The following is a 13,050-nucleotide window of genomic DNA, read 5'->3' as shown; positions in this document are numbered from 1 at the left end:
TAATTTTTGCATTTGTATCTGAGGTTGAATCAGTTGTTTTCCTATGAGTGGTTTTTTTCTTTTGGTTTCCTGCTAAAAATAATGCATTATGATTAGTAATTATGCTCATAATTATAAGTGTTATACTGGCATTTATGCCATTTTATTTTGCTTTCCCTGAGAGAAGATAAGATTTGTTAACTTGCAGATCTTTGACTGAAAATTAAGTTGAAAGATTGAAAGTTCAAATCTCACCTTACAGTTTGCACACTAGATTGAACAGGCATCCCTTTATAGATTAGCATCAGTCATGACTGGAATGAGTTTATTCTTCCCGAATGATGGAAATTGCATTGTATGTAAATATGCTTTTAGTAATGGGTTGAATTTCTCTAAAGAGCATAGCTAAATCTGAATAAGATGTTTAATCAAAAGATGTAATGATTAACATGGATTTTGATAGATGAGTGGCAGTGGAGAATTCTCCTAGTAGTTTGGGAAAAAAAGGACTTGAATTCTCCTACGTTCATTTAAGCTGCTGTTCAATTCACTCAAGGTGGAATGAGTGTGCTTGCTATTTTTGCTTTTTCACCTGTTCAGAGCTTAGCTTTAGGGTTTAGGGTTAAGTTTTCCTGTTTGGTGGGCCTTCAAATCATCCATTTAGTGCTTAGGGTATCGGGTTTAGCTCTCAGGTTATTGGCTACCATTCACAATAGTTAAACCATAAACTCTAAAGCGCTAACAAGCGATTCTACATCCTTAAAGTAACAAATTGTTTTGAAACAAAAATTAAAGATGTAAAATGAAAACAGAAAGGAGACTTGAAAACAAAACAGACTGAGCAGCTGCTCAAGCCGCTTTCACAGAATTCAACATCAGCTCTAGCAGAATGACGTGTGCACTCTAGATCATCCGCTCTTGAATGGTTGACTATATGTATGTATGCATGTACTTTCCTGATCTTTTTATGATTGAAGGCTTAGTCAGCAAGAAGTTGAATCAGAGTTGAAATGTTCTTTTAAGTGGTTGGTGGTGGGGCTCTTTTGAAATAGTTTCTATAAGAAAGAAACATAGTACAATTTTACTTTATACAATGGTTAATGCTAGTTAAGGGAGAAATGTGCTTGATAACGTTCAGATATTATGTGTAGGGTTTGTAATGTGCACGTAAAAATGTGTGCATGTGTGTGTCAATGATCAGTGGCCCTAGCTTTGAGGTCCAGAGCTCTATAGTTGCATGATGAATGTTTAATGCTTTTTTTAAGTTGAATTTTTTGGACACCATTATAATGTTGACATTCATCTAATCAATGATTAGCTATAATGTTGTCATTTTCATTTTGTTTTGGCCTGTCATGGAAGTATATATCGATTGATAAAAATCTTTCTTCCCTTGCAGTGTCAATCTTTGGTGGAAGAATTGTCAGCTTCTCACTCAACAGATCTGCAGCAGCGTGCATATGAATTGCAAGCTGTCATTAGCTTAGATGCTCCTGCAGTTGAGAGTATTATGCCGTCAGATGCAAGTTGTGAAGACATTGAGGTCATATTTAATTGCATTATCTACTCGTACCCTTTGTTTTTTTGCTTCTCCTTTAAAGTATTAAGAACTAAAGTAGTTCTGCATTTCTCTTTTCCTTGTTATTTGGTGGTTGTTGGCTTACTGTCTGAACCTCCTGTTTTCTAATGGTAAAGTCTAATGGTTGTTTAACCTTGTGATTCATTAAGTTTGGTGACCCTCTTAATGTTATATGCCAAACGATATACTGTAACTTTAATTTTCTCTGGTTTTTTTCTTTTTACAAAATGTATCTTTTGGAAAGCATTTGTTGAGATATATCAAATGGAATCCTTGATGAATATAAATTGGGTATAAGGAAAGTGAACTAATTATGCCTCATTAAAAAATGTAATTGCCTTGTAAATTGTTCTAATAGGACGTACCACTTTTCCACCTCGTGATAATGTACTTTCTCATATGGATACATTATCTTTGATGCAACATAATTCAGTTTTTCAGATCATGATTGTGTTTGTGTTTCACAGATACGTTATTATGAATCATGACACAACATTAAATATTTTTAAAACTGTATAGATCCAGAAGAATATTTTCCAAAATAGAAATACTATGAAAAATGAACATGTATCCTAACTGACCGTGAATGCGGAAGGAATAGCTTTGCTTGCTTCCTTGTTAAATATGCCCTATCCGTACTACTTATGGGATGAAGTTTGAGAAAAAGTAAGGGCCCATATCTGACAATTGCAAGGGCATTAGTGATATTTTTTAAATACTGAACAGTCAGCCTCTATAAATAGGCTAGCAAATCAGTAAATGAGGGACTTTTTTTGGTCCAAAAGAAAAAGGCCATTGTAAATGTTGACTGAAAAATAATCTGACTAGATACCTTACTCTGTTTAAGTAGAAAGATGTCATGTATTGTTTGGTTAATGCTGTTCTTGACCTTCCGATATTTTATTTGGTAAATTTTGAAAATGTGCTATGAATGATATGTATACAGTTATCAACTGCACAGGTTTTAATAGGGTCAGCAAATTATTGCTTTCCCTTCTTTTATCATTCTCGTGTATGTATGCATGCATGGATCAATGTGAAGATAATAATCTTCAGGTCCCAATTGTGATAATGTCAGTTATCATTATTAAATTGTACATGAGTTTCTGAAGCCTTATTATTGCTTGACACTTAGTATGTATGCTCGTGCTGGAGGCACTAATTGTAGATTTCCTTGTAAAAAAAAAATAAAAATGCAAAGATTGCTTTATTGTAGTTTTGGCGCATATAAACATGATGATATAGATCTTGTGGTTTAGATCGAGAAAAATTCGGAATCAGTTTATGAATGATTAAAATTGCTTATTTGACCAACATGCATCTATTATACTGGCGAAACTTAATTTATGTAGCTGCCTTTGGTTGGTAATACCTGGATGTTAATCAAGTGATTCTAATTGGTATTACATGACATGCTTGAATTAGTTTCCCGACTTCTTCATCCCTGGTACCTGCATCTTATTTCTTCCCTTTAGTTATAAGTTGCTCTTTTCATGGATTTTGCAATTGTATTTCTCTAATATGCTTGAAAACCTTGATTTTGGATCATGCGGAAACCATTTATTTATCGATTTCTTGGATAAGATTATTTTGTGTAATATTAATATTCATCTTCTCTTGCAGATTGATAAAAGACTTTCATTCCTCAATGGCTATGTCCAGCAAGCACTAGAGAAAGGTGCTCAGCCCTATATTCCTGAGAATGAGCGCTCTGGAATGTTAAATATCAGCAACTTCAGTACCCAAGATCAGCATGAAGCTTTAACCCATGGTCTTAGGTTTGAGGCATATGAGCTTCCAAAGCCAGCAGTGCCATCCAGAATTCCTCCAGCTGCAGTTGCATCCTCAACCGAGCTTGTTCCAGTTCCTGAACCATCTTATGTTAGGGAGATCCGCCAGCCTGCATCATTGCCACCTGTTTCAGATGCAGGATCTTCGGAACTTAAGTTACGACTAGATGGTGTTCAAAGAAAATGGGGTAGGCCAACGTATTCCTCTCCAGCATTGTCAATCTCAAATTCCTCTAGTTCTAGTTCCCAGAAATCAGCGAATGGGGTCACACAAATAGATAGCGTGAGCACTTCAAATTCAAAAGCACGTGATACTTATGAGTCAAGGAGGCCTCAGGTTGAAATTTCTCCAGAAAAGCAGAAGCTTGCCAGTTCACTGTTTGGGGGATCATCAAAAACCGAGAGGAGGCCATCTTCTGCCAACCATAAGGTGTCTAAGGCGAATATCCATGCTTCAGAGAAGCCCCAGGTACCAAAGGCAGCAGCTGTACACACTGAAGTTAATCATGAACGTGCTCCAGACTTGCTCGATTTGGGTGACTCAACTAGTAGTACTGCTTCCACTGTAGATCCTTTCAAGCAGTTAGAAGGGCTTCTTGATCAAACTGAAGTTGCATTAACTGCAAATCATGGTGCAGCTGGTGCTGCTAAGACACCTGATATTATGGGATTATATACAGATACATCTCTCAGCGGGCTTAGTAGCAGTGTTGGCGACCCTTTGCCGACCAATAGGGATGAGTTTAATCTTGCATCTGAGTTATCAAATGCTACAAGAACTGCTCAAAGTGGGGTAACACAATTGAATAAGGGTCCTAACCCTAAAGATTCCTTGGAAAAGGATGCACTTGTAAGGCAGATGGGTGTGACCCCAACAAGTCAGAATCCCAACTTGTTTAAAGATTTGCTTGGCTAAAACTGTTCAGAATGGCAAACTTTCGATCGTGATTGTTCGAGATTGTTTGCTTTGTGGTATGTGCATGGTCTTTCAGTGTGGCTGGCTATATGATAGGAAATACAACTCAATTCAAACAAGTTTCAAGGCCACCATGCAGAGCTGTAAAGGCACCATACACCAAGAATGGTGGCAAAAATGAGGTATAGGCTTTTGTATTTGTTGGACAGTGGCTTATGTAGGAATATAACCAAGTTGGTGACGCTTGAATATGTTGGCTTGAGCCATTTCAATGCGGAGCTTTTTCTTTGTGGCAATGTGGGCGGTTTTGCAGCGCTCCACAGACACATGGTTTTGCCTTGCATATTTGTCTACATTTACACTGCTGTGTGCCTCTCTCTTGTTATAATACGGCTGTATGAAGTGAATTTTTGTTTTTGTGTTGTAGGGACATTTATTCATGTTTGTCGTAAGTTTTACTTGGTGTCGGTTCACATTGTAAGTTGTAGTTATCTTTTTGACTATGAGATGCCCCTTGTTATTTTTGGTGGCTAAAATTGGACATTTGACATCTCCAGTAGCTATCCGGTCATGCAATGACAATGTGCTTTCGTGAACAAAGAAGTTATATAATTCTTGGCGTCTTTTTCTTAGTTTCTAAAGCCAAATTCTTTTGTGTAATGGAGCCATTGGAGATGTTAGCTCTACCAGGGCTGTTCAAACAGCAACTGGCATTCAAAGAACCACAATCTATTCACAAACTAGATAGGAGTTCGAAAACAACATAATATGCCAGCAACGTGAGTTGCAGGATTATCAAAAAATCTTTTCATTCCTAGATTGCTGCTCATCAAGCTTTTCATTCCTTGTCCTTGCAGGATTATCAAAAAATCTTGAACTATACCAGCAACGTGAGTTGCAGCAACTAGACATGATTTAGACATGCTAGGATTCTTGTACCTTGCCAATACCAGCAACATTACTTTTGTAATGAGACACAATCTTTCAAAGAAGTATTTTGGGCATATTTGGACGCCTGTTTACAATTAATGTATGATTTTCAACAAACCTTGATTGGAAATTATGAAATAGATAAATCTGTTACATTTCATCCCCAACGTACATCAATTCCAATGAATGAGACAGAAGAATCATAGACAAAGTATACGTGTGGAATGAAAGCATTAGATAAATCCGGCTTGCTGTTTTGTTCATCTGCAGATAAATGCTGGATGCATCAATTGAGAAGAAAGGTATTGCCTTATGCAACTTAAAATGAAATCTCAGAAACTGCTGGCGCCTCAACACACCTCTTGATTACCAGACCATTGCCTGCAAATTTGGTTCGTTTCAACAGCTGAACCTGGAGCTTACATAAACCAATTTGGAACTTCATTGCCTGAAAATTTAATATCGAATGTAGAGCACTAAGAAAAAGGATTTAACCCAAAACAAAAAGAACAAAAATTCACACCCTGAAAACTACAACATATACCCCAGAGATGCACAGCAAAATATTGCTAAATTTGAATTGAACACAAAACGCAGATATATGACCAGAAAATGCAAAGATATCATTCAACATTTAATGGATTTACATACTTTGGCTCCTCGTTAAGATCAGTGTGCCTCCTCTTTGGGTGATCCGCCTCTCCTCTTTGAGCTTCATGATCACCGACGTCTGATAACCTAGGCCTCTTGCCAAGACCAGTCTCTGATGCTGACATCAGCAACTGGTGGCCTAATAGGTGGACCCCGCAGAGGATTTTAACGGGTGTGGCCGCGAAGCTGAACTCAAATATAATTTGACACTTATTACACCCAACGTATTGCAATTGCGTCAGTTTCTCCCAACGTATTGCTATGTTGTTCCTCGGCTTCGATAATGGAATACAGCTAAGACCCACATTACTGTCCTCTATCACCATAAATATCTCGCCGACCCGTTCTCCATTGATATGAACACTTGTCAGTGCGGTGCATTCATTCCCACATACGTTTCCCTTATTAACAACACATATAACCAATCTTGACGTCTCCCAATCTAAATTTGGAGGAATTTCAAAACAAACTTCACATCGAGCAGAGTATTCGTCTTCCTCTTCCTCATCAGAAGAGAATTCGTCTTTAACTAGTGTTGCATCTTTACAACAGCTGAACCACTTTGGTACTTCATCGCCTGGAAGATAAATTTCAAATTGAGGATGCGGAAGAGAAGATACCTACAATACAATTGGTTACAACAATCATCATCTTAACCATATAACATAGAGGGAGAGACAAAGAGAGACACAGAGAGAGAAGAGACAGAAACCTGATCCAGAATACTATTTTCTGCGATGTCATAGCCACGTAGGCTAACGCAATTCATCAAACTCACATACTTAACCTCCGATGATAGTGGCAGTTTTGGAAATTTTTCCAATGATGTGCAGTTATCCAGGGATACCCAACATACTCTTGGTGGAAGTACTTCTTGTGGAATTTCTCGAAGACTCTTGCAATCACGCAAGGTAAGATACTTCAAGCTCACAAATTTGCTAATGCATTCTGGAAGCGTGACAAAGTTGGCTCCAGATAGATTAAGAGATCGTAACTTGGTTGTCAATCTTCTTAGTGATTCCATCTTCACTTCTATTTCTGGGAAACTCTCAAGACTTGCACAACCCTTTAGGTCCAGTGTTTCTAAGGATTTCAATCTAAATCTTCTTCCAAACTTCGTAAGATTAACGCATCCATCAAGGAATCCAATAGAATCATCAAGCTCAGCCAAACTTGTACATTCACTTCGAAACAAGTACTTTATGTTCGGGATTCCGGATAAGTCTGGGATTTTTTCTAAGGATTGACAACCGCGCAAATTCATATATGTCAGGTTTGGCAATCTAAGTGTTGTTGCGAACCTCATAAGCTTAACGCATCCCATAAGATCCAAATCAACAAGTTTATCAAGGAATCCAACAGAATCATCAAGCTCAACCAAACTTGTACAATCACTTAGAAACAAGTACTTTATGTTCGGGATTCCGGATAAGTCTGGGATCTTTTCTAAGAATTGACAACCACGCAAATTCATACGTGTCAGGTTTGGCAATCTAAGTGTTGTTGCGAACCTCATAAGCTTAACGCATCCCTCAAGATCCAAATCAACAAGTTTATCAAGGAATCCAACAGAATCATCAAGCTCAACCAAACTTGTACAGTCACTTATAAACAAGTACTCTATGTTCGGGATTCCGGATAAGTCTGGGATTTTTTCTAAGAATTGACAACCACGCAAATTCATATCTATCAGGTTTGGCAATCTAAGTGTTGTTGCGAACCTCATAAGCTTAACGCATCCCTCAAGATCCAAAACAACAAGTTTATCAAGGAATCCAACAGAATCATCAAGCTCAACCAAACTTGTACAGTCACTTATAAACAAGTACTCTATGTTTGGGATTCCGGATAAGTCTGGGATTTTTTCTAAGAATTGACAACCACGCAAATTCATATCTATCAGGTTTGGCAATCTAAGTGTTGTTGCGAACCTCATAAGCTTAACGCATCCCGCAAGATCCAAAACAACAAGTTTATCAAGGAATCCAACAGAATCATCAAGCTCAACCAAACTTGTACAGTCACTTAGAAACAAGTACTTTATGTTTGGGATTCCGGATAAGTCTGGGATTTTTTCTAAGAATTGACAACCATGCAAATTCATACATGTCAGGTTTGGCGAATACTGTGAGACAAGAACACAAAAACAGGAAATAATTAATCACACGCTTCAAAAGACAAAAACTTAGAAAACAAATTTCGTGTTTTTCCTTTTGAAACTAACAACTCTATTTGAAATTATATATAATAGATGAAAATAATTTCAAATACATACCTTAAATCCCTCCAATTGTCTGATATGACTGCGTGGCATTCTGAACTCAACAAGACAATATCCTTGAAATTTGGGTGGCAAAGATTGTAACTGACAACTAGGCCAATCAATAAATCTTAACGCGTTGGGCAGATAGTTAATGTCCCCACATAGAGATGCATTATGGTTTATGAAAATTTGAAGATTCACCATATTACGGAAGCACTCTGGATTCAAAGTTATCTCAGCTGGTTTTGGAAGCTTCACCATGATGCCTTTAATCTTTCTTGTTCCCTAAGATGGAAAAGCATTAATTAGGAAACGACTCATTGCACAAACCAAAATGCAAGCACATTTTGTTAAGAAAATTAAGGTAACATAAGGTATTCTTTCATGTCAAATTGAATATAATAACACATGTGATACTTACAGTACTTTCCATTAGAACTTGTATGACATCCTCGTAAAACCACAATCTACTACGCTCGCCGGGATCATTGGGGGATTCTTTGTGAACTATATCCTTGCCCAGTTTTTCTAGCAAGTCGTGCATTAAAATCCTATTATCCCATTCAACAGTTATCATTGCCTTATCAACTAGTACTTCAATGCAATTTTTAGGGACTATTTGTAGCACAACGTCCTTACTTGCATCCTTGAAGAAACATGCAATGTCGAGAAAAACTTCTTTTGCGTCATCATCCAAGGCATCATAACTTTTTTGAAGTATTCTTTCAATATGCTGTATAAGGTTGTCCTTTGTAATCATCTAATATAACTTGCCAACGTTGTATTCCTGTATTACGAAGATGAGAACCTAAAATTGTTAGAGCTAGTGGAAGGCCATCAGCAAAAGCTATTGCACGTTGTGTGAGTTCCAAATAATCTTTTGGAGGTTCACTCCTTCCGAATGCATGCCAACTGAAAAGCTCAAGAGCTTGGTTGTAATCTAACTTCTTCACCTTGTATATCAACTCAATCCCATGATTTTCTAGCAATCCCCTATTTTTTGTAGTAATGATTACTCTACTACCCTCACCAAACCAATCATCTCCAGCCAAGTTTTCTAACTGCTCCAAGTGGTCCACATCGTCAAGAATTAATAGAATCTTTTTATGCCTCAGCCGTTCTTTTATAACACCGATTCCTTCATCAACACTCTGAATTTTCAACTTGTTGCCTAGATACTTATGAAGAAGAGTCTTCTGTAGCTTGATTAAGCCTCCATGTGGCATTGAATTTTCCCTGACATTTGGCAAGAAACAACTTCCTTCAAACTCATGGGCAATTGCATTCCATATAGCTTTTGCAATTGTTGTCTTGCCTATTCCAGATGTCCCCCATATCCCAACCATGCGACGACCATTCCCACCAACATCTAAAAGCCTTTCCACATCTTCTACATGAGATTCAATTCCAACTGGGTGTGCAGCCACATGCCAAGATGGGACGCTTAAGATTCCCTTAACGATTCCCTTAACGATGTCGTTGATAAATGTAGCTTCATACCTGCCAGTTTAACCAAATTTGACACATTTAAATATCCAACCACGCAAAAGAACACAACATACTGAAGAGATTAATAGTTGTTTAACCACAAACCTAATGTTATGTATCATTTATACTTGTATGCCTTTCGAAGAGATTAATATATATGGATTTGGAACTTTCTCCTTACAGCTATCGAAAAAACAAAAGTACCCAAGAAAATAAATCTTCTCCCTACAGTTGTATATTTTTTCAAAAGAATACTTTTCTTTAATGAGTAGCAATTAAATGTAACCAAAGTAAAAAAGAAAAAGAAATTAACTTAACTTGAAAAAGATAGATAACCCTGAAATATAGAAAAATAATGTCCTACAGCTATCGAAAATATAAAAATACACAAAAAATTAAAATAAAGATCTTCTCCCTACAATTTAATATTTTTACAAAAGGATACTTTTCTTTAATAATGAGTAACAATTAAATGTGTAACAAACAGTAATGACAAAGAAGAGAGAAAAAATTAAACATGAAAATGATAAAGATAGAAATATACGTACATTCCATCCTTGAAAGTATGTCCGGACAAATTTGCTGCTTCTGTAAGAGCTTCCCTCCATATGAGCACTTGAGCTTCCCTCCATATGAGCACTTTCTCCTTGTCATTCTTGAATTTCCTTTTAATAAGTTCTTCAAATGCGTCACCAAATTTACCTTTTTGGTTTCGCACATCCGACGGATCCACCTTGTAAAAAATGGGCAAAACTACTTGTTGCTTTGATTTTTTACATTGAAGGATCTTGACAAGTTCATCCAAGCACCACCTCGAAGATGCATAGTCTTCAGAGAATACAATGAGAGAAATTCTTGATTCTTCAATTGATTTGACAAAGGCTGACGATATTTCTTCTCCTCTTACAAGCTCTCGATCAATGAAGGTGTAGATGCCCTTATCACACAAGGCCTTGTACAAATGATCTGTAAAATTGAAGCGTGTATCCTTACCTCTAAAACTCAAGAACACATCATATTTCCATGATGAATCATTTGCGAAAGAAGAGGAAGAAGGAGAAGAAGAGACTGGTTGAGTGGTCGTAGGGGGCGGATCTGAAGGAAGTTGAGATTCCACCCCAGAATCAATTGGCATTGGGGAACTCCCCATAAGCCTGAATAAAGATTTGACATAGAACATTGAAGAATTGAAGAAGCAGAGAGAATCTTATCTGATTTTGTATTGATTTTCTTTCTTAATAAAATGATACAGTAAGAACAAAGCTTATATGCATGACAAATAGCTTAAGGCTTAAACAAACTCACGTGCTCTCCATGAGTGAAAGAAGACGAAGAAGAAGGAGAAGAAGAGACTGGTTGAGTGGTCATAGATAGGAGGCAGACAATTAAAAGTAAAGAGAGAAACTCAAAGAATTGGGTATGGCAGTGGCGCTCTGGATAGATTTATGAGGGCTTGACGAAGCAGTTTCCTACCACCTTCCATGCGGACGTGATTAAGTTAAAGGTGTGAGGAACTTTCGTTTCAACTTCAAGTCAACAAACGCTGAATTTTCTTTTCATACTGAAGGTGTAAGGAACCTTCAAGGCAACTTCTGTTTGGCCCAGATGTGTTTTCTTTCAATACATGATGGAACATCTACTTTTTGACTAAGACCTCTTCACTATTATTAAGGCTGCTTTGTATCTCTTTTTCTTTCAGTACATGGTACTTTCGGTGGAAAATGTATTCTCCCTCCATAACGGGGCTTTTGGTGTTAAAATTTTTTTATGTTGTACTTTAGTTTACGTGTTAATGTTCTTTTAAAACTTTTTAATTTAGTTATTTATATTAACACCTCTGAGATTTTTAGCATTTTCAAAAATTTTATGGGGTTTCAGACATTACACAAACACACCTTAAGATTTTAAATTGTTTTCACAAAATTTATTTTTATTAATTTTTGGGTTAATTTCAATTTAATACTCTAAACTCTCACCCTCAAAGCATATTTGTCCATTCACTCTCAATTTTAACAATCATGTACCCCAATTGTTTTAATTTTTTGCAATCTGGTTTTGGCTATCAAAATTTCCCTTAATTGTCTATGTGGCAGGCATGGGTCCCACCTTTTTGCTGCTTTCAATGTCAATTGAAGGTACTTTCGATCAATTGGTGTCTTCCGCAAGTACTTTTGTTTAAAAAACTATGACACTTTTTTTTTTTTCCGAGTTTGAGCGGGAAGGCACCAATTGTCCAAAAATACCCTTCAATTGTCCATTTTTTGCAAGTTTAAGTGGGAAGACACCAATTCCACGAGAAATTATAGAGTGGTACGGTATCACCACGTCAGCTGGTGATACTCCCACTCAGAATTTGCCACGTGTCTTTATTAAAAGAAACTTTTAACTGTTTTTCCAGCAGTATATTAGTTTCAATTTTACCCTTCAGGAAAAAATTAAAATACAAAATACAAAGAGAAGAATGTAGCGGCCAATGTTGGCACTCGGCAGTGCCCTACCCCTTGTTGCCGCCCCTTCGCCTTTTCCTTCATTTTTTTTCGCCTCTCTCTCTCTCTCTCTCTCTCTCTTGTTCCAAGAATCACTTTATTTCATAGTTGTCTTTTATCTTCACATTCCAAAGGGTGCAAAAATTTACTCTGCATACAAAGAGTTTCTTGGGGATTTTTAGTTAAGTTTGTTTTTCTGCATGGTTAAATTAGTGACTATTTCCGTACATATTTTGGAACGAGTTTCAGCACTTGCTCGACTCAGAAATTGCGTACAGAATTTCTGAGATCTTCTTTTGTTAAACCCATGTGGGATTGAGAGCAAAATTGGACAAAGTGAACTTGGAACTGGAGGTTTTGAGGGAGATGAAGACAACCTAGATGAGGAATTTGAAGTTGGAGGGAGGAATAGAAACATAGGAGCAGTGGAGGGGTACTACGATTCAGGTGGTGGAAGGTTATCGCAGAGTCTTACCTTTTTCTTTTTTTCCTTTGTTTTTTTAATTAATTTTATTCTAAAGGATAATATTGAAAGCTAAAGTCCAGTTGCACGAATAATTAAATTAAATTTTTTAAAATAGATGTGTGGCAAATTCTGAGTGGAAGTTTTATCAACTGATGTGGTGATACCGTAACATTCTATAATTTCTCCAATTCCACAAGTACTTTTGTCAAAATTAACCCTTAACTTGCATTACTAAAATTGAGCCATTGTGGTTTTGTAAGTGGCACAAAAATTCAAAGAAGATCCCGAGACAGACAAGTCTCTTCCAAGTGCATGTCCTAGGGTGGGCTGTGTGGGTTTGGTATGTTTCAAATTTTTTTTTTTTCCCAGATTTTTAGTCCCACCTTTTTACTATTATTTGCAATTGATATAAACTGCTATATAAAAAATAGTAAATACAGAGTTGCTTTCATGTCTTGTGGGTTCTGACCCATGAGAGGGTGCATATGCTTCATTTGGACTT

At 36.9% G+C, this 13,050-nt stretch overlaps 4 protein-coding genes and 1 long non-coding RNA gene across 5 annotated transcripts; 1 reads left to right on the top strand and 4 right to left on the bottom strand.

Moving 5' to 3' along the window:
• Window positions 1-1,353: 1,353 nt before the first annotated feature.
• On the top strand, window positions 1,354-4,814 carry LOC117618786 (AP-4 complex subunit epsilon-like). Its single transcript, XM_034348515.1, has 2 exons — window positions 1,354-1,522; window positions 3,182-4,814. The coding sequence occupies exons 1-2, from the start codon at window positions 1,490-1,492 to the stop codon at window positions 4,262-4,264; spliced, it is 1,116 nt and encodes a 371-aa protein (XP_034204406.1). The 5' UTR covers window positions 1,354-1,489; the 3' UTR covers window positions 4,265-4,814.
• Window positions 4,815-5,246: 432 nt separating this feature from the next.
• On the bottom strand, window positions 5,247-6,091 carry LOC117618787. Its single transcript, XR_004584490.1, has 2 exons — window positions 5,846-6,091; window positions 5,247-5,642 (listed from the first exon to the last, which is right to left on the bottom strand). It is a non-coding gene; the product is annotated as an uncharacterized LOC117618787 (long non-coding RNA).
• An 11-nt stretch (window positions 6,092-6,102) lies between these two features.
• On the bottom strand, window positions 6,103-8,962 carry LOC117618164 (disease resistance protein TAO1-like; the record flags this gene model as incomplete). Its single annotated transcript, XM_034347773.1, has 5 exons — window positions 8,530-8,962; window positions 8,121-8,393; window positions 7,377-7,970; window positions 6,558-6,980; window positions 6,103-6,465 (listed from the first exon to the last, which is right to left on the bottom strand). Coding segments are annotated over exons 1-5 (1,992 nt in total), but the record flags the coding sequence as incomplete, so codon positions are not given.
• LOC117618163 (TMV resistance protein N-like) lies at window positions 8,901-9,718 on the bottom strand. The gene is made up of 3 exons (XM_034347772.1): window positions 9,702-9,718; window positions 9,018-9,608; window positions 8,901-8,916 (listed from the first exon to the last, which is right to left on the bottom strand). The coding sequence occupies exons 1-3, from the start codon at window positions 9,716-9,718 to the stop codon at window positions 8,901-8,903; spliced, it is 624 nt and encodes a 207-aa protein (XP_034203663.1).
• A 273-nt stretch (window positions 9,719-9,991) lies between these two features.
• On the bottom strand, window positions 9,992-10,980 carry LOC117619190 (disease resistance protein RUN1-like). The gene has a single exon (XM_034349080.1). It carries the CDS (start codon window positions 10,774-10,776, stop codon window positions 10,108-10,110), a length of 669 nt encoding a protein of 222 aa, XP_034204971.1. The 5' UTR covers window positions 10,777-10,980; the 3' UTR covers window positions 9,992-10,107.
• Window positions 10,981-13,050: the final 2,070 nt, after the last annotated feature.

Source organism: Prunus dulcis, chromosome 2 (assembly GCF_902201215.1).
Source record: "Prunus dulcis chromosome 2, ALMONDv2, whole genome shotgun sequence".
NCBI classification, from domain to species: Eukaryota; Viridiplantae; Streptophyta; class Magnoliopsida; order Rosales; family Rosaceae; genus Prunus; species Prunus dulcis.
Note: the sequence above shows the minus strand (reverse complement) of the source record. Positions and strands in the feature narration are given on the sequence as shown.

Excerpts from the sequence above, each read along its gene's own strand:
- LOC117619190 (XM_034349080.1), bottom strand. The coding sequence starts at position 10,776 with ATGTTCTATGTCAAATCTTTATTCAGGCTTATGGGGAGTTCCCCAATG.
- LOC117618786 (XM_034348515.1), top strand. The coding sequence starts at position 1,490 with ATGCCGTCAGATGCAAGTTGTGAAGACATTGAG. Across the intron at positions 1,523-3,181 it reads CAAGTTGTGAAGACATTGAG|ATTGATAAAAGACTTTCATT; the intron begins GTCATATTTAAT and ends CTTCTCTTGCAG.